This window comes from Kryptolebias marmoratus, linkage group LG4 (assembly GCF_001649575.2).
Source record: "Kryptolebias marmoratus isolate JLee-2015 linkage group LG4, ASM164957v2, whole genome shotgun sequence".
NCBI lineage: Eukaryota > Metazoa > Chordata > Actinopteri > Cyprinodontiformes > Rivulidae > Kryptolebias > Kryptolebias marmoratus.
This window is the reverse complement of record NC_051433.1, coordinates 28,918,368-28,943,764: the sequence shown is the minus strand read 5'-3', so window position 1 is coordinate 28,943,764 and position 25,397 is coordinate 28,918,368. Positions and strand designations below refer to the sequence as shown.

The 25,397-nt window shown below is 36.9% G+C and overlaps 1 protein-coding gene across 2 annotated transcripts in view; it reads right to left on the bottom strand.

The window, feature by feature from the left end:
* Positions 1-25,397, bottom strand: part of LOC108247474 (receptor-type tyrosine-protein phosphatase gamma) — a 520,767-nt gene that overhangs the window by 173,556 nt on the left and 321,814 nt on the right. For both annotated transcript variants that reach the window (XR_005233059.1, XM_037975187.1), the window contains exon 3: positions 19,815-19,997. Coding sequence is in view for 1 of the 2 variants with exons in the window: in XM_037975187.1 (XP_037831115.1) it covers positions 19,815-19,997 (183 nt within the window). In the remaining variant the exon portion in view is untranslated. The remainder of the gene's footprint in view (positions 1-19,814; positions 19,998-25,397) is intronic.

Sequence of the window (25,397 nt, the reverse complement as noted above, 5' to 3'; positions counted from 1 at the left end):
TAATGCCTCAATTCCAATTTTTTGTTCAGATCCTATGTTTTTCATGGTCGTTCACATTATCAACCTTCCTGTGGCTTTCGGGAAAAATGGACCCAGAGTTACAGGACCTTCTCTTTCTCTATTCAGTTACGAAGACTTCGGGAGGGTTAAATGCGACCATCATCAGACTCCAGTGTGAACAGTTTTGGGGCCTGAAGCATCCCGCATATACAGAACAAGACTTAATGTAACGTAAGGCATGCTGTGATTTCAGAAGTAAAAACAAATGCTACACATGCTAGTGTGTGGATCAATTCTGAAGCTGTGCAACTGAAATAAACAAAACTATTATCTGCCATGCTTGTTTAATCCAATGTTTACATTTGATCTTGCCACTTCCTGCCCACACCAGCACAGAGTTGAGCTTCTGAAACAGGAACTACATACTAATAGTAAAAACAAACTCAAGTATCAATCCCATCACGTCAGTATATTGATACTATCCAACACCAACATAAGTATCATATGTTGGTATAGATCCTTAATCATCCAGGACATAGCAAATCTAAAAAGGAAAAAAAGAAGATCCAAGAGTTCCAAGCTTTAAGCTGCATGACATTGGTATCAATAATAATAATATTTGGATCTATCTGCATACCCCTACTTCAATAACATGAAAGTCGGATGAAATGTGAGATAACCGTTCAGATTTAGTACCACATATGAAAGGGATGTGGGTCAATTTTGAAAAAATTGGATTTGTCATGTTCAGGGTGTCGTAAAAAAATCAGATATGGGTCACATATTAGCAAAGAAAAAAATTCAGATTTGGGTCACTTTTTCTTGCAGTGTGAACATAGCCATAAACTCTATACTTAGAAAACAATCCTGTCAAGAAAAAAAAGGGAAGAGGTCAAAGCTGGAGTCTTTAACCTACATAAGTGAGTAAGTGACTATTGCTGTAATAATTCTAAGTGGAATGCTTGGTAGGTCAATGAAAAATTAATAAATTATTTAAATAATTAAGGTCTAACATTTCATAAAGGAATGCATATCGCTTACCATCCTCATACCAGAGTTTTAAGCTAAGATCAAGTTATGTTGAGAAATAAGTTAATACTTGTTTTTGTTAAACTTTAGAAATTACATAATAGGGATCTTGTGCGATATGAAAACTTATGAGATGAGTTAACCCTCGGAGTATGTCTTGAGAATGAGACTCAGCTACTACCTCATTCAACTTTGGCACAATATCTGTAAAACAGATAGAGATAAAAAACATCTTTGTGTTGGCTAAGACTTGGCTAAGAAAAGTGAAGGCTTTGAGTTGCTTCGTGCTGGAAAGTGCTATATAAATAAATGTACCTACCTACCTACCTAATATCCATTAGCTGTGGCAGCCATCTTGAATTGGGGTGACTCTAAAAGTTAGTCAATTGTAGGTGTACATCCAATGATTATTTTCTAAGTTTCACTAAAATCCTTCAAGTGGTTCATGAGATATTTTGCTAACAGATAAATAGGGCTGATGCCAACAATGCAAAAGTTATAAACAAAAATTTTACACAGTGTGTAGCACTGTGTACAATTTTTGTGTTGTGAATTACTCTCAGATCCTATGTAACCAAATTATAGGTCAATATCTATTTAACTGAGTTAGAGATATTTGGATTTTCTAATATCAGTTGGCTGTGGCGACCATCTTGAATTGGGGTGACTCATTTGTAAATGTATATGCAATTATTACTCTCTGAAGGTTTAATCAAATCTGTCAGGATAGAGTGCCAAAGTTGCGTATAGAAGGCTAGCTGCTCTCTTTAGAAGCAAGTTGGAATTTGGAAGTGGGGTTACTATCCAGCGATTAAACATAATTTCTTTTAGTCTAAAATGATAAGGGGAAATTCAAATTCAAGAATACTTTATTAACCCCAAATGGAAATTAAATGTTGCTGTAGCTCATTATCCAGGTTTTGTTAAAGAGTTGTTATAGATGCTGATTGCTGTGGGCAGGAAGGATCTCTTGTAGCGGTATGTCTTACAGCGGATTTGAAGAAGCCTCTGACTAAAGACACTCTGCTGTTGTATGACAGTCTGATAAAGAGGGTGATCAGGGTTGTCTATATTGTTCTTCTACTTATAAAAAATTATTTGTACAATCATCTCCAAAGTTTCTAGAGAAAAAGGGAAAAACAAAAGAAAAAAGCAAAGGGAAAAGCCCTTTGCAAAGTTTTGTTACCCCAACTACACTACTGAGAAGTGAAAGACAGGTGGTCATGTTTTTCTCTGACCATCTAATTGTTAACTAAATATCTTGTGAACCAGTGAATGAGAATTAATTAAAACTATGGAAAACTAGAAGCACTGCGACAGTGCAAACCTCCACTAAAAATTTGTAGGAACCGGATTCTGACACAGATCATTACCAAAATTGATTCACTTGTTTTTTTGGGGTTTTTTTTTGTGACAACCCCAACATTTTCTGAAAATTTAATCAAAATATGTTCATTAGTTTTTAAGTAATCTTGCAAACAGACAGACAGACAGACAGACAAACCAACACCACCAATAAGAAGACCTCCTTGGCGGAGGTAGAAATCATTCAATACACATGTACAACTGCTTAAATTTTGGGGTCATTCCAATTGAAGGTGTCTCAACCAAGTGACTTTGAAAAAACACAAAAATGGCTCTAACTGCCAGTTTATTAGATACTGAGCTAGCATTTGGTGTGGTAGTAGCTGAGAGTAATCCATTACATGTACTCTAAATGCTACTCATTGTGTAAGATCTGTGCCTAAAACTTTACCTAGACATTACCTACTGGTACACCAGCCGTTTATTTCCAATGAACCATAAAACATTTTAATGAAGCTCTCATGAAGTAATTATTGGCTGTACATCTACAAGTGATTACCTAATGGATCAATCCAACTCAAGATGGCCACCACAACAAACTTACTTTTAAAATCATAAAAATGCCTATCAGTCTGTCAGTTTTACAGATGAGCTAAAAATTGGTGTTGGTAGTGGAAAGCCATCTCCAACACATACTTTGAGCACTAACAAATTGCACCAGATTTTGGTGTATCATGTGAGACCATGCATAATGTTACTTTTAAGATTTGACCAAAACTGGTATAACTTTGTCATTTCTCAACATAAGATGATCTTAGTTTTAAACTCTGCTGGGTCTTGAATCATCAACAGAAGAGAAGAAAAACATCATTCATCATCAGTTGTTGTTTTTTTTTCCATTGAATGAGTCAAGCTGAACAAACCATTATATCTCTGCTGAGCCGTGGATGTTTTTTAACCCTCAGCTTTGATGCATTTATAAGATTCTTCACAAATGCAGTTGTTTTTGTTATTGTAAAAAATAAATCTTAACACTCTTCCCATTACTATCAATAATGTAGCATCAAGCTGAGTATAGATCTAATGTTTCTCTATTAGAAAGCTAAAGCTTTTAAGGTTGCTTTGAATAAATGTATACATAAAAAATGTACCCTTGATCCAGGAGTGTTTTCCAAGTAGCCTCTAAATCTTCATTGGGTGCCTGTGGATCAGTGGTTAGAATAGTTGTCCTCTAATAGGATAGTTGGAGGTTTGATTCCAGCAGTATGCCACATGTTGAAATGTCCCTGGGCAAGACCTCCAACCCCTGTGTATGAATGTGATCTTAAGCATTGATTAGACACTATAGAATGATTTATTCAGATTAGCTTTGCAGTAGTTTGCTGTACAAATGTGTGAGTGGATGGGTAAATGAGGGCACAGAGTGTGTTGTAGAGCGCATTGAGTGGCCTGGATGGCTAGAAAAGTGCTAAGTACAGTCCTTCTACTATTTATCTGAACTTGTGGATTGAAATAATCTGTTTGAGGAATTTCTTCTGCGATTTTGAATTCATTTTGTCACAGGAACATCTTCAGGTAGACTCAGAGGGTGATTCTACCTGCCCTGGTAAATCTCAGATCTGCTTCTATAATCTTACGATTAAAGAAACAAAACAAAACTTCATTTTAGAGACATTATTCTTATAGCTTCTAGTTTCTTTATATATGATAAATATTCCTCACATACTGAACACAATCAGTGAGCTCACCAGGGTTCTGTACATGGGAATATTATCAGGTAATGTAATTCAGCAGCCAATTTAAATTTTTTTTGCAATTCAAATGATGCTCAGATATACTGATTCATAAATACACTAACTTCTGAAAGTACTCAGGTCCTCTTCACTTTTTTATTATATTGTTATGTTGCAGCCTGATTCTACATTTGTTTAAGTTCATTTTTTCTCATTTTCTTACTCTCAGCACTCCATACCCACAGTGCCAAAACAGAATTGTCAACAACTTTGTAAATTTCTGAACAATAAAAACTGAAACACCACACTAACATAGAGCATTAAAGGGATAGCCTGACCATTTTTGAAGAGATGTCTTGTCAAATAGTTATCAGTAGTTTGTATCTTATCAGCCATGACATCAGTCATGGAGCACAGAGAGTGGAGAAAAAGACAGAGGTCTTCGTCCAGCTTAGACTGAGCCAAACAAGGGCCTGTCATTTACTGTTTTTCAGGCTTATAATTTTTTCTTCTCAAAAATAGAATACAAGTGTGAAAGAATGCTACATTAGCTAATATTAAACCTTTACACTTTTGCATGACACTGTTTGTTTGGTTTGTCTCTGTTTTCTTAACTGAACAACATCCAATGGTACTGAGGCTGCTGACAATAGGGTAAGTTCTTGGAGTGACTAACATGCTGATCAGGCAGACTTCAGCAGCCTCAACGTCATCTGCACAAACAGGGTCTATGCTCAGCACACATACATTCATGTAGTAACGCAGGTGTTGTTTGGTTGACAAAATAACAACAAAAAAAAACAAATGGTGTCATGCAAAAGCGTAGATGTTTAATATTAACTAATTTAGTTCTTTCACACCAGTGTTATTTTTGAGAAAAATATGTTTTTAAGCCCCAAAATCAATATAAAACATGCCTTCTGGTTAGGAATTTGCCTGGCCTGGATGAAGACTTCATCCCTCTTCTCCACACTCTATGCTTTGCCTGCTTCTCTGCACACCATAATACTGCCACAACCATACTTCACTGTTATGATGGTGCTGGGAGTTTCTTTGACCTCATGGTTTGTTTTTTGCTCTGGTTGTCAGCTAGGAGGCCTTCTTTAAAGATTGTATATGTTTCCAAATCATCACTAATCAGACGTTGGACTTCAATCAAAGTGTAGAAATGTATCTTCAGAGATCGAGAAAAATCTAAGGGAAACTGAGTTAAATTTCAAAAGGTATAGTAAGCTTCAAGTATAAATAAATAAGGTAAAGTGATATTTCAGTTTTTATTTTTAATAAATTTAGAAAATAGCATAAAATTCAGTTTTCATTTTGTCATTATGGGGTACTGAGTATAAATTATTGAGGAAAAATATGAACTGAAATGATTATATAATCAAGCTGAAACATCAAAAATAGAAAACAGTGAAATATGTGAAAGTTTTCTGAAGCTCCTGCATTTAACCAGTAAGACTACAAGTTTTAAAAACTTGAAGGCCTGAATGATTTTGTTTCTGCTTCTAACCCAAACAAAACCTTCAGAAACTCCCTTTGCATATTCCCCCCTGCCTTTCATGCCAAAGTTTTAGACGAAAAACATGCGCTGTTAAACAATGACAGAGTAGTAGTTTTTGGGTCAAACTTTGAAAATAAAGTTATGCTCCATCTCACACTCAGAGTGTGTGTTGTGAATGACTTTTGGCTACAAGGACATCAAGTTTCATCACAATATCTTTGTGTTTTCAATGGTCAGATGACTCTAGCATCTGTCTTGAATAGAATTGGCCCCAAAAATTACTCACTTGTAGATATACATTCAGTGATTATTTCTTGAAAATGTCATTATAATCTGTTTTGTGGTTCATGAGTTATTTTACTAAAGACAGAGATAAGTCCAAATGTTTAATAGCGCAATCCTTTAGTTCTCAAATTATATGTTGGGAATCAGTGTCAGCTACTACCACACACAATCTTTGGCCAATATGTGTAAAATTGACTTTCATTTTTTGTGATTTTTTCTTTTTTTTAAGTAAATTGGTTTTGGCAGCCACCTTGAATTGGGTTCAAAAGTTCATCAGTTGTAGATATTGATCCAGTGATTATTTCTTGAAAGTTTCAATCAATCTATTCAGCGGTTCACTGAATATTTTGGACACACAAACACAACATCAGCACAGGTGATAGTTAATCTGTTTGTTTGGCATTAACTTGGTCTTCAGTAACACTCTTAAACCTTGAAGTAATTTTGATCAGGATCTGTTCCTTAACTCATACATAAAGTATATTTCTAGAACTTTTTCCATCTAGGCAATATTTAAATTAAAACCATCTTGTATTATAAAATAATGCAGAAGAATAGTCTATAATTTAAGTTAACCTTTTTAGTTAACCTGAAATTTATTTTTGCTTTTTTGCTAAAATGTTAATATTGTATCCAAGGTTATATTAAAGGTGTGACGATGTCTCAGAACAGTGTTTGTTCAGTTTTATCACGGCTTTCATCAATCCCTCAACCAGGTGAGACTTCAACAGATAAAAACAATCATTTGTCATTTAGAGAATGCGCAGAACTTATGCATTATTCAGGATGAAAGAGCAGGAACATTTGTCTTGTTAGGCATGCATTATGTAGCACAGGGGGATCAGAAGCTGTGCGCCATTTTGCTTCGCAGCTGTTGTTTATATTATCATTTTTACATGGCTTTCTAAAGGCAGAGGCACACCAAATCCATTTAGATTATGCTGTGCTTCGTTTCTTACTTCACAGGCCTCGTCATAATGGTATTTATTTTCCCTCTGGGTGGCTGTGGGCAAACAGTTTGTATTTTTGAAGGCGTGGGGGACATACACAGGCAAACATGTTGGAGGTTTTTTGATTTTGACTGAGATTATTAGAGCCTCCCTCTGTCTGTGTGCTTGCCTTAGGTTGTAGGTGTCAGTCCCACTGATTCTCCCGCTGAGGGTCAGCTTGTGGGTCCACTCCCACAGGGACTGACAGGTGGCAGCAGGTCCCCAATGATTGAGATACCGACTCTCAAACAGATGTCACATTTCACTGTGACATACTGCTGCTTGGATACATCATTTACTTTCTCTCTGTGACTCTAATCAGTCACAGGAGTTTAGAACAAAAGCTGTAGAGGGTGTTTAGTATTGCTTTCAAAAGGGTAATGATGTTTTGTCTGTGTCTGTCTGTGTGTGTGTCCATTTGTCTGTCTGTTAGCAAAATATTTCATGAACTACTGAATAGATTTTAATGAAACTCTCAGACAGTAATAATTGAATGTACCTGTACAACTGATTAACTTTTACAGCCATCCCAATTGAAGATGGCCACCACAGGTATTCAATCTTAGCAAATGCAAAAATGCCTGCACCTCTGTCAGTTTTAAAGATATCAAGCTAAATTTTGGTATGGTAGTAGCTGAGAGTCATCCCCAACACCTACTCTAACAGGTTAGGGTTTAAAAAAAAACAACAACTTTGCTATTAATTATGGGAATCAACTGTGTCTGTCTGTTAGCAAATTATGTTATAAATAACTAGTCGTATGTTAAAAAACTCTCAGATAGTAATCTTTGGATGCATGTCAACAACTGATTAACTTTTGAACTTGATCTAATTCAATACAGCCCCTACAGCTATTTTACTTTAGCAAACACAAAAATGGCAATAAGTCAGTCTTTCAGTGTTAGTTTCACCTCATCATCTCTCCTGGATGGGATTTTCACTCCACTGCACTTCAGTTCTCTTTGGCCTCATTTTGAGCCAGGGATGAAATTCAACAAAATTTCTGCTGAACAAATTTTGTGCTTTTCAGTTCTGAAGAATTGCCACAAGAGCAAGAGAAAAGGCTGGATGCCTGTGAGCACAGTGATGTGAACACTGGCAGTACATGTAAAAGCTGATTTTTGTGTTTGTTGTTGAATCCAGCCACCCTCATCTTCTTCCTACGATGGTAATAAAATTTTCATTGCCCATCTTTTTTTTCCTGCAATAATGAACACTTGAGTCACATGAGAATTAAAAGATGAGACATTATGTAGAAAGCCTGAATGTTTTTATCTTATTGGCATTCCTAAAAAAAAAATCAGATTACAGCTATGCAGTGTAGCTGCCAGAATTACAAGAACAAAGAACAAATCAGAACAAATAAGTAATAGATCATGGGGTGCAATAAAATCAGTTTACATTTTTTGTTATTTATCAAATTAACTCAACAAAATATAATTCCCCAAATTAAATAAAACCTCTAACCTCAGTTTCCCAAAGAAAGTAACATTTACCACAATATTTAGTGTCAACATTTTGTTGTTTTTTTTACCTCCAGCAATGATGTATTTATTTTAATCCGTTTTATGACAGAAGTTTTCACTCTCCTTTTTCAGTTCGAATGCAAATTCCTCTGACTGACGTGAACCGCAGGAACTCAAACAACTGTAGGTGTCTTTCATTTCCACGATGTAGCTGACAGTTGTTTGTGTGCCATAAATAACAGTTCAGTTGCTACAATAATACTCCAAACACACAGTTTAAACTCCAGCAATACAGAGTTCACAGGAACATTTGACATTTTTATAGTATATATAATGATGAGAGTTTAAGAGTTTATACAGACCAAACCTAAGTTCACTTAAATTGATTTTGATGGGGAGATCCAACACTAGAATGACAGACATACAATTCTTGGTGAAACTAAGGGTTCACCCACTCCAGAGAGATAAGGTTACAGGTCTATTGTTTCCACTGGTTCCTATTCAGAGAGACTGTGTAGTAAATATAAAATTTAAGACCATTGTTTTACTGGATGTTAGTGATTGCTCCAAAAAGATCACTTTTACCAAAACGACGCACCTTATAGTCCACAAAGTCACCTTTTGATTCATCATCAGACAAACATGAGTGCCTCACTGGATGGCAACCAGTTTCTAATAGGTTGGTTAGATTGTGGAGAAAGTGTCATATTTTCTCCACAATCTAACCAACCTGTTAGCAAGTGTCTGGATCACAGCAAATTTGGAAAAGCTCCTTCAGTGTGAAAGCCCTCTTGATGCTGCAACACAGTTTGTACTCTGCTTTTCTGCTATTTTTGTCCTCATAATGCTCTTTGCTCCCGTCTTGGCACATCTCTCTTTGCCAAGATGCAGCTAACCCTCAGTCGAGGATGTGGAAGATCTTTACATATTTGGGTTTTTGATAACAGGAGTTCTGCTGTTTGGATTAGGCAGTTACCTGACATATCGACAAATTCTAAATCCTGGCAGTGGTTCTGACCATTGAGAAGCTGCCAAGAATGCTTGATGTGATCTGCAGAGTGATCAACACTCAGACTATGATGTTACATGAGCAGAATTGCAAACTGAATGCGATCCTTTCACAGGATTACAGGCTAAATGCGGTTCCTGGACTCAGGAACGAAATGGGATAAATCTTGGAGAAAGTTGTTCACTCGGATCTGGTGGAATAGATCTGGAATTTCGCTGTTTGGATTCACCATTGAGAAACACCAGCAAGACTTTCAAGGCAGACGTGAAAATAAGAGTCGGTCTGACCTAAAACAACTGTTGATATCTGAATTTGGCTCCCGCGACGCCGGCCTTGTTGGCCAGCTATCTTCAATTCCTCCTGGATTTGATGTAAATAAGATGCTCTGCCCCCTCCCTTGCCTGAGGATATCTGTGGATCTGCTCTGGGCTGGTTGATAAACATTCCATCATATTATCAAAGACAATGGCCTCTGTGACGTGATTCATGGACTTATCTACAAACACACACACACACACACATTCATACAAACACACATCCATACAAACACACTACACAGTTTTCCACCATCTCTGCTTGTCTCTTCATGTGTCACTCTGCTTGCTATCTGGACCTTGTGGCTTTTTTCTCTTCTACTTCTGTTAGTCTACCCTTATCAAATAGATTTGTCTTATTATTGCTTCTCTAAGAGGAAAAAAATATTCATATTCTAATGGTCTATTAAGACCTGTTATCACTGTATCAACCTCAAATATTTCCTCTTAGATGAAGGTTTGTACCTAGTATTCTAAAGACTTATTATCATTATCATTAGTCTACCTTAAAAAAATAGATTTATCTTATTAATGCTTCTCTAAGAGGAAAACTTATTCATATTTAAATGGTCTATTAAGACCTGTTATCACTGTATCAACTTTAATATTTCCTCCTAGATGAAAGTTTTGATCCAAATTAAATAATAGACTTTAACATATTCCCATTGATTTATAGATCACTGAACGGCTCTGTACTTAGTATACTAAAGACTTGTTATTATTATCTATATCATTATATCAACCATTCTGTTAGTTAGAATTGCTTTTGATTAGTCGTCCTGAAATTTTTAAAACGTTTCCTCTTAGAGGAAAGTTCATTCATGTCCAAGAAGGTATATTAGTTTACACATCACTGACCGACTTCAATATATCATATTAAAGACCTGTTATTGTTATATCTGTTATAGTTATACTTTTATTTCTGTATCTGTAAATGCTTCCTCTTAGAGGAAAGTTTATTCATGCTTAAATTGTCTAAGTCAGAAGTATTACACATTAAAGACCTGTTATTGTTATATCAACCCTACTCTGTTAATTCATACCAATCTTACTATTAGCTAAAATTACCTGATTGATGAATTTATTTCTGTATTTCTATATTTGATTTTGATGTTTTTATCTCTGTACTTCTGTATTTGAATCTGTACCTGATTGTTGTTTCTGTGTTGTAAAGCACTTTAAATCACCTTGTTACTGACAAGTGCTATATAAATAAATTTCACTTCACTTCACTTCACTTCACTCTCTGAAGGAGATACAAGCCTCAGCAGGTGAGGTGGGAGAGACTGAGCTACAACAACTGTTGTCTGGGTTCTTTACCAGTCTAAGCTATATGGGAGAGAGGAAAAAGAGAAAGCCCCTGTTAAAAAAAACTAAGATTAAATCTCAACTAGAGTTTGCCAAACAGCATGTAAAAGACTCCATGGTCTAGTGCTGCTTGCTAGCCAGCCCTGGAAGGCTTGTAAAGATAGAGAGTAAACTGAATGTCAAAATATAGGGAAATCCTGGAGGACAATCTGATGCTGTCTGCAAAAGAACTGTGTTGTAGCATAATCCACAGATGTGCTGTGACTGTGTTAAAGGGAGTAAGTATTTATGCAATCACATATTTTTATTTATTTGGAAATATTGTGCAGAAATTTGATTTCACTGTTATTTATTTATTTATCTTGGGTCAAAAAGGCCAATTTTCATTAACCATGACTGATTTATCATAACAATAAAAGGATAAAACATCCGAGGGGGGGATGCTTCTTATAGGCGCTATAAATGTCATTCTTGAAAAAAATCCAAAGATGTGTTGTGAATATCACTAACAGTCGTATCAGCTACAGGGTTTCCCCCAGTGTATTTTAAGCCTGACGGTGCCGCTAGGCTTTTCCTACCCCACCACCAGGCTAAGCTCCGCTTGTTTATTGTAAAATATGTCATTTTTTATACGTTCTATTTTTTTCACCCGCAACAACTTGACGCGAAGGTGCGCGTGCCAACAGTGACGCAATCGGGCTGTCCCCACCCCTGCGCGAAGGTCCCGTGTGGTGTAGCATCATGTTGTCGTGCACCTTCCAATTCTTGTAACTTCGTGCATGGACCGCGCGCTTTGCACTCCATTCAAAATGAATGATTTTGGTGCCCTAGCAGAGCTGGTTTTCCTGTATCAGCATTTATATGATCCCTCTATGAGAGATCACAAAGATAATCAAACGGCTCAAAACTCACAGAAGGAGATTACTGCTGCAGCCGATAAAAAGAGTGTTTACAGACCACAGAGGGAAGAAATATAAGAAAACTGATTTGATGTTTATTACACAACTTATTGTCATAGGTCTGCACTTTTGTTGTCTGTTTCTGGTTTTCTGTTGTCCCTCTCCCCCACTGCCATGCTCCTTTTCAGCACCTGTGTTCAATCCAGCCAATCACTCCTGGATTATTTAGTCACCCCTCCTTCAGTCACTGGTGTCAGTACTTTGTGTTATGTTGTTGTGTTCTTGTCGTTCTGTTTACCACCTCAAACAATGACACTTATTTGATCATATACACAGTATGATCCAACTAACTCGTGTGTTCACTTTAACACAATACAGTGTATGTCATGGCTTTAAATAAAATGTCATGGTAAAACAACATTAAAAGAAAACTGTGACTGTAGGAGGAGTGTTGTGAGCATCACATTTTTTTCATGACTGATATCTAGTTACTGCTGTGTAATTAAACCCTCACCATTGTGACCCTGAATGATCAACATGTTGAAAAGTAAGACTTTCAGCTGCTTCTGTTTTTTGCTATTCCTGACATGCAGATTAGACAGGCACAGAGCTTTCAAAACCATTTATGGGGTCTTTATTTACAAATAAATAAAGCTTTTTTCCTAAATCACTCATTCTCTGTTTTTCCCTAGCTGACTCTGCAAATTATGGCAGGTTTAATTGGCTTATCTGATTGTTTTCATCAACAACATTAAATAAAGATCTGTAGTCTGCAAAAATAACATACCATCACTTTGTATCACTGTGAGTGCCTTCACAATGGCAAAGGCATTTTGGTCAAACCTTGCAAATAGCTTTATGTCAAACCTCTGAGTTTGCGCTGAAGATGATGCTTAACTACTACCAATCAGACTTAGCTAAAAATCTGTAAATATGACCAAGTTATAGCCAATTTTGTGTTGGCTAATGTTGATCAGCTGTGGCCTCCATCTTGAATCGGTTTGACTTCACAACTTAATGAGTTGATGAGTTGTCGATGCCCATCCAGTGATTACTTTGTGAGAGTTTCAATAAAATCTGTCCAGTGGTTCATGTTCAACAGCATAGAACAGTGGTTTCCAAACTTCCTACAAAATAAGAGCGCTAGAGACTTGTGACTCCAGATATTCCCATTTTAATTGTATAAATTCTGTTATTAAAGAGCATTATGACAGGTCTATAACCTCATGTATGATACAAGTTTTTTTAATTATTATTGTTGCATATATTCTTTGCAGTAATTATGGTGAACATATTCCATTAGCAATCTTTTTTATATTTAATTTTATTTCTGGAGATCATTTAGGGACCCTCACTTCACTTTTCATGACTGAAAGTTGGGTCCTGACTCCAGCTTTGGGAACCACTGGTATAGACAAACATGCACACACAGTCAGTCATGGGCAAAAACTTTACTGCCCTTTCTTTTTCTTTTTACTAGTAGATGATAATTCAAGTAGAATTGTGTTGAATACATGTACATTTGAAATGTGACAAATTTATGTTTTAGCTTATTAGTTATTTAATGTTTTGCCATGCAGGGTACAACTCTTTAGTCCTCAGATTTCATATCATATCAGTTATAGAATAATCCGATTAAAGACTGTATTTATTACCAATGGTCAAAGATTGTACAGACAGTAGAAGTGTCACTGTTGCGCAGATCTGCTCATGGGTTCAGATGTGGGTGCATGAACACACACATTTGTGTGTGCATAAACACACACATTAGTGTGCCACTCTGTAGCACTGCTCAGCAGGTGAAAGAAATCTGGTCCAATTAGCAGCACCCTCAACTCAGGTAATATAAGGAATCCACCTAACATTTGGCTGGTTTTTGCAACAGAGCTGAGGAAGGCAAACACAATCTCCAAAGCAGCATTTCATGGGAAAAGGACATAGATTGAATAATTCAATTCAATTCAATTCAATTCAGTTCAAAAATACTTTATTAATCCCAAAGGGAAATTAAATGTTGACGTAGCTCATTTAAAACAATGAGTTATTATAGATGGTGATGGCTGTGGGCAGGAAAGATCTCCTCCGTTTTACAGCTAATCTGAAGAAGCCTTTGACTAAAGAGACTCTGTTTTCCGATGACGGTCTCATAAAGAGGATGGTCAGGGTTGTCCATGATTTCCTTGATTTTATGCAAAATCTTTCTTTGCATCATCATCTCCAGAGGTTCCACAGTCATCCCCAGAACAGAACCAGCCTTCTTTATCAGGTTGTTGAGCCTTTTTAGGCTAGTTTTACAGTTTGGCTCTAATAAATGCATGTTTAAGATATTTAATGAAAAAGAAACTTATGTCCTGAGAAAAAAAAAGACAATGTAATTCTAAAATATTTGGATTTGTTTGATTCAACCAAACATAGAATTCAATAGTTTAATTCTTAAATCTATGGTTAAAATTGTGAAAGAAATGTATGTCTAAGGTTAAAAATGGAATTGGTTATTGAGATAAATTATTAGCTTTAAATCAAATGGATAAAATGAATGTTTAAAAAAATGTATGTGTTTGTAGGTTTTTCACCTCTTCATTGATTCACACTCACTGGTGAAAATAAAAAGATTGAGTGAAATCCTGAAGTCTCTTCAAGTCCTTCTTGTGTGGGAAGCCATGAAACTGAAGAACACTTGCCAGTCACATACAGCAGGTTCACACCAAAACAAAAACCCTGATGAAACCAGCTGACAGAAGGGGAAGTCTGGACTACACATTCAACAAGGATGATGTAGGTTCAGAGGAGGTGTCAGATATGATCGGTTGAGGGCATGGGAAGCAGAAGCGGTTCAGCTGATTGGTTCTGCCCAGATTTCAGTCTGATCCCTGCTCAACCTGAAGCCTGGGATTTTTTTTTTCTGTCATGTCCTCCATGTTTTCCTGCTGCAGCTTGCTCTGGGCTTTTTTTCTGAGCATCTCCTTGGCTTTTCTCTGCTTCACTCCTCAGTAAGTCCCTGTCTCCCTCCCTGGAGGCTCTCCTCTTCTCGTTAAGCAGCTCCTTTGGATCATTGGCGATCCAGGGATTTTTACCAGAGACACACTTCACTACAATGTTGGGGGTGATGTTTTTTACAAAGACATTGATGTATTCTGCAACACTCTGTTATGGTGGTTTTGTCCTCAAGTTTTACTGCTACTTTTCCTCAGTTTCTTGTCAGCACTTCCTCACATACATGCAACAAGCATGCAGGAAGAGTTGAGAGGTCACATATTCAGTCTGTTTTTCTGAATGGAGTTGTGCCCTAAAACTATGTGAGGTAGTTTATCTTTTTGTTTCATTTTCTCGCTAGAGGTGGATATGGCTATTCATAGCCCATATAATGACACTTGTCATGTTTTTTAGCTCATGCTTCAAAGTTGGTGCTTTTCTGTCTCAACAGGAACTCTTTATAAAAGTAAGGGGATGTGATTGGTCCATAAAGAAATGTATGTTGACTGACCAAGCAAGTTGAAAGCTTTTCCAGCAACCACTATATTAAACCTGCATTAGCAGTGCTAAAATAGAAGTTATTTAATTGTCACTGTTGTCTGCTCTGATGTGTTCTTTGCAGCACAAAAAAGACTGACCTGTCATATGATTCTTGGCTCCTTGAATTCTTCCTTGTGTTTGTAGAGCTCTGTCAAACTCTGCTTTAAAAGTTAAGTCAAAGTCCCACACACAGCACCAACTACAGAGGCCTTCGTTGTTAACTGTGAGTGACATGTGCATAGGTAACATGGCTAAACTGCATGTCAGCTGAGTGTTGCACAGTCACTGAATCTGTTAGGGTGAAAGCAAACATTTAGATCCTTCGAACCACTCCATAGTGGACTTAAGGCCCTTGTCATTTTGGGAATGCTGTCTTTCCAAAACAATATTCTTTCTTAATAAACATGACACTGTTTCTAAAAATGTTTTCATCTAAATGAAAACACAGAAAACCACCCAAAGACTGTAGCAACTATGCCAGGCCTGTATGAGGTGCTATAACAATGCCACAAAAAGAAGTACAGCATCTTTTAAGATAGAAATCAGACATGGAGCAGAAACTATAAAATGTAAATACAAGGGGAAAATAAATGGGGATAGAGAATACAAGAGCAGAAACCAAATCATTTTTACGTACTGATGATGAAGTGGAACTTCTCTTTGTGTCACATTATTCTATTACTGACCGGGACTCGTGTCAGACCAAATTCACAAACATAATCGATGATTTCATACACAGTATCCTTGCTCACGAAGTTCCAAGCATATCGTCAGGGTAATTTATTTACATCCAAGTGTTGGTCTTTAAAACTATTCTAATTCCCCACATTTTTAAAAATGTGTCTTTGATGTATATTGTAGGTTCTTTCTGCAGCTTTGGTAATGATGACAGTTCCATATAAAGCTAAAAGGTTTTCTGGCTGAAGGTTTTTTAATGTATTAATAAGAAGTTTGTGCTCAATTTAAGGTGATGTTATTGTTCATCAGTTTTGTCTGCTCATTGAAGCAACACAGTAAAAGTTTTGCTGTAGTTGACAAACTGACATTTGCAGTGGAGACACAAAAATGCAATTTGTCATTATTCAGGTTGTAGGTTAGATTAAAGGTGGATCTATGATATTGTTGTTTTCAAATGTTGTATTTAGACACAAGAACACAATAATGTCATTGAATATTTTTTTTCACTCTGGAACCAAGTTTTAAAACATATCCTGACTCAAAGCTGATGTTTCCTTGTGGATGGTGCTAAACAGTCCTAATTACCCTCAGAGTCCTTAGACCTGTTCTGTCTGAAGTGTCAGTGTCAATGTGAATTTATAAAGCATGTACAATCACACAAGATGGACCAAAATGCTGAACAAAAAAATAAAGCAAAATAAAACTAATAAAAACATATCATTTTGGTATAACAAAAACCAAACAAGTAAATTTAATAAAAGTCAATAAAAATAAATTTAAAAAGTGAAGAGATAAAAAGATTAATTTTCAATTAAAAACAAAACAAACAAACAACAAAAAAAACCTAATAACATTGCATGCCAGGCTCTACTGGAATCAAACAGCAATGATAAAAGTTGGGTTTTTAGCAGACTTTTAAAACAGTCTAAGGTCTTAGCAGATTTTATTTAAATTCATAAATTGTTTCACAAAGTGGGACCATCCAATGTACAGGTCAAATGACCTCTGCTTTAAAGTTTGGTTCATGGGACATCTAAAAACATCTGATTACTGGACCTCAGTGTTCCTGCTGGTGTAAAATGGTGTAAATGGTGTAAAATAACCTGGAGCCAGTCTGGTAAGTTTAAGGAGCTATAAAACCCAGCAACAAATTCTTGAAATCTGTCCTGTAACGAACAGGCAGCCTATTGAGAGAGGCCAGTATTGGTGCAATGTGCTCATGACCTGTTAATATTCAAGCAGCTGCAAATGACTGCAGGATGACTGATTTAAGGCAACAAACAAGGAGTTACAGTAGTCCAGATGAGACAAGATGAAAACACGAGTAACTTTTTCAAAGTCTTTGGGAGAGAGAATGAATCATTGATTATCACACAACAGTTTCTTACAGAAGATTACCTGTGGTAAACCAAGGGCCTAAGAAAGCAATCAGAGTCATTCTGGGAATCAGTTCATTCAAATAAAATTACCTCAATCTTGTTCTTGTTCTTGTTTAAGTATAGAAAGGTTAATTATTATTGTTTACATGAAATAAATCCAGGATTTTGGCAGAGCATTTGACAAACATTTGAATAGATGGAAGCATGTATAAAATTATGTTTGAAACCTTAAAAAAAGTAACTGCTCTTGATCTAATTACAATGTTTGTTTTGTTCAAGAAAACCTTTGACCTAAAATTGCTGTGACAAAAAGCAGAAAAATCAGAGAATTAAAAAAACAGAACAATAAAATACTGCAACAGCGCTTCTAATTTAGTTTCAGGTCATCAAAGAAGCAAATTTTCCTAAACCTTTTATTTTCTTATTTCTTAATTTCTAAAAAGGTCTCCATTTAAATGCAGGAGGACAATATTTTTAATTACAGGGAATGTTCTCCTTTTCAATCATGTCTTATAATTTGATTTTTGTTGTTTTTGTTTTTTTGCCGATGTTGTTGTTTTACAAAGACAATGTACCTGCCCATGTTTTACCATTTTTTATTTTTGCACGCTTTTTCACACTGAACTCTTTGTCTGTGCTAATCGTCAGGCACTTTTTGATGGCAGGAAATCTATCATAGGTTTAAATACTAATGAAGAAATGAGAGGAAGAATGTAGTGACTGGTTTGGGTATTTAACTTGTTAATCTGCAAATGTTTCTCAGTTAAAAAAGTGTTATCTACCTGTATCTAGTTCCCAGAAACCACTTTAAAATCTACACATTTTGATACATGAACCAGATTTAGCCAACGACTTTTGATCAAAAGGCAACCACTTTAGATCCTGAGCCAAGACTGCTTCTGCAGCACCATTACTTACACAACTAAAAAAAGTAGTAGTAGTGTTAACCACATTTTGCACAACCAATTTTTAAAATTTTCATCTATTTGCATGAGCACAGCTTTTGAAATTGAACTCCAAGCTGCTTAGTTCATTTTTTTGCCCACAAAACTTCGGCCCACTTTGTACCCACCTTGGCAGTCGTCCTCACTTTTATGATTTAATCAACTAGAGCAGGGATGGGCAATCCTGGTCCTCAAGGGCCACTATCCTGCATGTTTTCCTTGTTTCCCTGCTCCAACACACCTGATTCAGGTTAAATTACCTCATGTCCTGCAAAAGCCTGTTAATCACCTATTGATTTAAATCAGCTGTGTTGGAGCAGAGATACAAGTAAAACATGCAGGATGGTGGCCCTCAAGGACCAGGATTGCCCACCCCTGTACTAGAGCACACTTTGAAATGAAGATAAGCAGATGTGGAAAATATTTTTTATACAATTATTACTATCATTGGCATGGTTGACCTGGACATTTTAGACTGTAGCTTCAGATTGTTTCTGTTTTTTGAATATTTTCAGAAAATAAGAAAAATGGCTGTGAGCCTCTGTGACTCACACAATGAAATGGGGAACGCCTTCAATTGTTTTGAGACATTTTGGAGTCTCCCTCTTGAATGATGTTCCCTAACTAATCTTGAACAGTGTTAGGGTTTGGGCTTATATCGTGTTTTTGTGTTCAGATTGTTTCTTTTCTTGTCTTCATGTTTTGTCTTGTCTCTGTGCCTCAGCCATCATTCACTTCTCCTCAGTCTCTCTTGTTTACTTGTCATGCCCATCTCCACCTGCTCCAGGTTTCATAATCATCTCACCTTTGCCCATTTTTTCTAATTAACTTTGTGTGTTTAAAGCCTGGTCATTTCCTCCACTCACTGCTGGTTCATTGTCATTCTTCTCGATGTCCTGGTTGAATGTTGTGTGTTTCTTCCTGAGCTTCCTGGCTTCCTTGTCGTGTCTCACCCCTCGTGGTTTTGGAGTCCTGTTTGTAAGTTTTGTTATTTAGTTTAGTTTGCTGCCACGTCAGCCTTTGTTTTGCCTTTATTTCTAAATAAATTAGTTTATTTTTAAAATGAGTCTGCACTCTAGGTTCGCCTCTTTTTCACCACATCATGACAACAGCCATCTTTATCTGAACACTGTCACAGTAATGGGCCTAAATCAGTTTTTACATTGTGATGTGATTATGGTCATACATGATGTGTCCTGGGAATTTATCATTTTTAAAATCCTGAGATTTTAAAAAAATTAAATGGTGTATTATTTCTTTCTGATTAATGAGATTTCCGGAGTGTTTGCAAAAAGAAATAAATAAAGGGATAAAATGAAAAAAAAAATCAAACCAAAAACAGTGATCCTGAAACCAAAACGAAACTGAACCATGGATTTTGCGAACCCTTCCAACTCTGTCACCCATAAGTAAAAAGAGTAACAAAATTAGATTTACAAAAGGATGGTTGTTTATGTACCTGTTTTACCAGTGTTCTTCATGGATGTTTTGTTGGAGGATTCAGCATCGAAGCCCTCAAGTGTCAGTTCTTGATACTCTGTGGATACTTTGGTGTCCTGATCCACGATGTTGATCGGTGACTGGTTTGTCTCCCTACAGTCTGGGTAGGCAGTTGCCCAGCCCTCATCTGGCCCATAAATACCTGAGGAAGGTAAGAAATGAGACACAATCTTAACAGGGTGTTAAACTAAGATGCATCAGAGAGAAAAAAAAAAACAAAAACGTTTCAGAACCAACTCATGTTATGTAAGAGCAGCTAACAGAAAGCACAGTTTTGTTGGCTGTGTTCTTAGATGAGCTTATGTAATTAAAAACCCTGCATTCCTTAAAGGAATGAATATCACTGGTCACCTTTCAAGTCAGAGTTTTAAACTAAGATCAGCATATGATGAGAAATGGCATAGTTGTAACTGTTTTGGTCCAACCATAAAATAATATAATGTGCAATAACAGGCAATATTGCAAAATTTCATGTTTAAAGCATATAATGTAAATGACTCTCAGCTACTACCACATCAAATTTAAACTTAATATTATCAGGTAAGGACATTCTCACTCCCATCTCGTCACATTTGGACACTTGGGCAGGCTCCCTTTGCGTCGCGTATTGACGCATCGGGAAGCCCCTTCTCGTCATACATTGACAGGCAGGGTGCTCTCATTGAATATTATAGTGCTCAGCTTTGCTTTGGATGGCTCCTTCATTTTTTGTTTGTTTTGTTTTTTTAACAGAGACATACACAACGTCTTTTTGTTAATTTAACATAATGCAAAAGTAAAACGAAAGAACAAGGTGGAGCCTCGCGACCCTATGAAGGATAAGCGGGTTGGATAACGTATGGAGGTAAATAAATAAAGAAAGAAAGCAGTTATTACTTTTTTAAAGGAAACGGGATTGTATAGTAGAATTTAGTTTTGATAGGAAGTAAAAATACTCTGGCCCACACTCCAGCATGGTAGATGGCGATAATACATCTACACGTTAGATTTCACCCGCCAGTAAACCCAAGAAGAAGAAGAAGGTGGCGCACCCTGCCCGTCAATGTATGACGAGAAGGGGCTTCCCGATGCGTCGATACGCGACGCAAAGGGAGCCTGCCCAAGTGTCCAAATGTGACAAGATGGGAGTGAGAATGTGTTGAGATACCAGCGAACCCAGTGTGCAGACTCATGGCGAGGGTGTTAAAGGAAAACTAATTTATTATAAATCAGTAACAAAAACAAAAGGCTGATGAGGCAGCACAAAACAAAACTAAATATCAAACAAACAGAATCCAAAGTCGTGGCTGACGTGAACGGGAAACGAGCGAAACCAGACAGCTAGGGAAGAGTGACAACGGACAAGTGGAGGGCATGACCAGGTTTAGCCACAGGAGGTAAGAAGGGTAAATGGGCACAGGTGAGAAGATTGCAACACTAGGAGCAGGTGTAGAAGGGTGTGGCAGGCAAACTAGTGACTGGCTGAGGAGAAGTAACTCATGATGGGAGTACAGAAAACACAAGGAGCAAGAACTGAACTATGACCAGATTAAACATAAAGATAACTAAATGATAACATAAACAATAACCCCAAACAGAACCCAAATCCTGACAAATATATGTAAAATTGACATTTGCTAATGTTGATTAGCTATGGTGGCCATCTTGAACTGGTTTGACTCCAATATTTAATAAGTTATAGATGTACATTTTTACATTTTGAAAGTGTGGTATTTAAACCTGAATCCTCTAGCAGAACATGACTGAACATCCTATGAATAACTTAGATAATAACTTTTGCTAACAGACAAACAGGGTAGACTCCAAAAAATAAGACTAAAGTTTTAAGAAAAAATCTCATGCAATGAGTAGCATTTGGAGTATGTGGTCAGAATGACCCTCGTCTACAACCACACCATTTTTTTGATAAATATTAAATATAAAATTGACTGAGGTAGAGACATTTTGGTGTAATCTAAGGTCAGTTCAATGTGGCCACCATCTTGAATTGGGATTGCTCCAAAAGTTAATCAGTTATAGAGGTACATCCACTGATTATTTTTCAAAAGTTAAAATCTATCTAGTGGTTCATGAGATATTTTGCTAACAGACACACAGAGCTGACATCAAATAGTTAATGGCAACATTTTAAAACCAACGTCCAGCACGATTGTTCACACTCAGAATATGTAATGGGGATTAATTTCGGCTGGTACCACACCATTTTAGGTCAATATCTGTAAAACTGACTGAGTTAGAGCTAATTATGTGTTCTTTTATGGTTGAGCAGTTGTGTCAGCCATCTTGAACTAGGCTGGCTCCAAAAGTTAATGGGTTATAGATCTACATCCAATGATTAACTTTTACAAGTTTCATTAAAATCTGTTCACTGGTTCATCAGATATTTTGGTAACAGTCAAAAACATGAACACAAACAAACATGAGTGAAACATCACTCTGCTTTCGCCATTTGACAGCAGGTGATAGGAAGTTGTTTGTTGCACTCTGACTGCTGAGCTCCTCTTCAGCTTCCTTTTTGAAAACTCCAGTGCTGCCAGCGTCAGTTGCTGTGGGACTCAACCATCAATGTGGTGACACTGAAATCGACACAGTGTCAGTTCAGGACTGTCAGTTCTGAGGCGCGCTTACATCCTTTGACAGTAAATGTCTGGACTGAAAGCTTAGGGCCTCTGGAGCGCTCAAATCACTCTTTTTTGTTGATGCTAGAAGAGAACCATCGACAGAGGGAAGGCCATGACTCAAATGTCACAGAGGCCTTTTACAACACATCAGTCTTCCTCAAAGAGCCGGGCTGTAGCTGCTGGCCATCCTTGAGGCAGGATGTCGCCCGATGTCCCCTTAAACTAACTCTTTGTAATAACGTCACTAAGGATTTCAGTTTTATGCAGCAGAATGAAGTAGATACATGTAACAATCAGAGATAAATATCTTTTTTGCCCACCCCCGAAGGCAAAATGGAGTTAACGTTTTTGTCTGTGTGTTTTGTTTGTCTGTACTGTTAGCCAATCAGTGGATGAGTTTGAGTGAAACTCTCTGAAAGTAATCACTGGGCATACATCTACAACTGATTAACATTTGGAGTCAACTTGATTCAAGATGGCCACCACAGCTAATAAAAATTAGCGAATAAAAAATACCTCTGTGAAATTTTCTACCTTAAATTTGATGCAGCAGTAGCTAAAAGTCATCCCTGTTTTCTGTACACCCATGTTGGATAGACAGCCTTATCCACCCACACATTCTGTCATTGGCGTAATTTTATTTACAAAGCCATTTTGGGTTTAGTTCCCTCTTATGTCACTTCCTTTATTGTTAAGAAGTCCTCAGGAGGTCATTCTCTGCATTCTAATGAGTTAATTCATTAATTTTATTACTTGTACCAAATGTTTGTACAGAACTTGGCAAAAAATCCTTCCAGTTTGCAGCTCCTTCAGACTGGAACCAGCTGCAGAAAGACTTAAACTTGAAAGAGTTGGTCTCTTTGAATGTTTTTAAGACTATTCTTACAGATTTCTTTAAATGAGGCATCCATTTGTAAATGTTTTAACTGATAGCTGATATGGTAGTTCTTAGTTTTCTGGGAGTATTATCTCTTGCTTGTTTTTTCTTTTATTCCTGCTATTTTTTTTTTTGTACTTTGACTGGTTTGTGATAACTGGGGTTTTATGGGTTGTAATGTTTGTGTGATGCTGCCATTCTTGGCCAGGTCTCGCTTGAAAATTAGGTGTTTAATCTCAATGAGATCTACCTGGTTAAATAAAGGTTAATAAAGAAGCAATAAATCCCCAGTAAATTGTTTGAGCACTAACACGTCTTGCAAGAATTAACAAAATTGCATGAGATCACACATAAGATAGGTTACAAGGTTTGACCAAGGAGGCTATAATTCTGTCACATCATCATAATGATTTAATTTTAAAAACTCAATCATGAAAGGCAGCGGTTGGTAGGCATTCATTAAATGAATGCTGGGCCTTTAATTCATATTAAAAAGTTAAGTTTGCTGGTTGAATTTGATTTCATTGTGTTTTCTGCTCCTGACTCTTTTCTGCTCAGACTTTAACTCCCATGAAATTCTGAAATAATGAGCCCCTTGACCCCAATTAATGGCTCCCCATTCCTAGATTTCTTTCTGTGTTGGGTATAGAGCTGCTTTGCTTTAGTGCAGTCTCCCATTAACACAGGTTCAGCAGGAACACAGAGATGCAACTGGAAGTTGGTTGAGCTTGCCTTAAAGGAGCTGTTCTTGAAGATGTGGCTGAAATTGCTTTACTTTAACATCTATGACTACATGTGAAGGATCCCCTAAGTTGGGTTTCAGAATCAACTGAAATCCCCTCACTGCCTCTCTGCCCTGCTCTCTTTTTTGCCCTGCTCCATACACAATGGATTCCTGGAGGAAATGGAATATTATTTGTCTGACAATTTTGTCTCTGGAAGACGTGGAAGATTTTTACATATTTGAGTTTTTGATAACAGGATTTCTGCTGTTTGGATTAGGCAGTTACCTGACTTACCGTCAAATTTGTTTGATGGGATCAGCGGTCAACAATCAAACTGTGTGGTTACGGGAGCTGAATCACAAGTTGGATGCGATCCTTTTACAGGATCGCAGGCTGAATTGTGGTTCCGGGACTCGTGAATAATATGGGTTACATCTTGGAGAAAGTTGCTCGCTCGAATCAGGTGGAATAGACCTGGAATTTGGTTGTTTGGATTCGCCATTGAGAAGTATCAGCAAGACTTTTCAAGGCAGACGAAAACAAATCTACCTAACCCAAAACAATTATTGTTTGTGAATCTGGCTCCCCTGACACTGGCCTTGGCTAGCTATCTTCAATTTCTCCCCGGATTTTATGTAAACAAGATGCTCTGCCCTCTCTCCTGCCTAAGGACATCTGTGGATCTGCTCTGGGCTGGCTGATAAACATTCCATCATATTAACGAAGACAATGGCCTCTGTGACGTGATTCGTTGACTTATCTGCAAACGCACACACACACATACAACACGCACCACACTGCCTCCCACCGCCTCTACACACACATACTCATTTTCCACCGTCTCTGCCTCATCTTTCTCACTCCACTCCCTCCCTCCCCTCCCCTCCTTTACTACTTTAGTTAGTAATTCTTATGTTGGCTGTTAGCAGGCCTTTTGGTACTATTAGAAAGTCTTTTGTACCGTCAATTTAGCACTGTCATGTTTTAGCTTATTTAGCCTTCTTGTAAATTTAGTTTAGTTTATCTTAGCTCAAATTTTAGATATTGTTAGATTCCTAAAGTGTTGTTTAGTTCAGCTTTAACTTTATCATGATTTTATTTAGATTATTTTAACTGCTATTTTGACTGTCTTAGCTCATGTTTAGATATGTTTGGTTTTGTGATTTTATTTAGATTATCCTATATTTCATTTAGATTATACATGATTGATGTTTTTTTCTGTGTTTGATTTAGCACCTGCTGTATTTGATTCTGTTGTTGTTTCTGTATTGTAAAGAACTTTGGATCACCTTGCTGCTGAAATGTGCTATATAAATAAA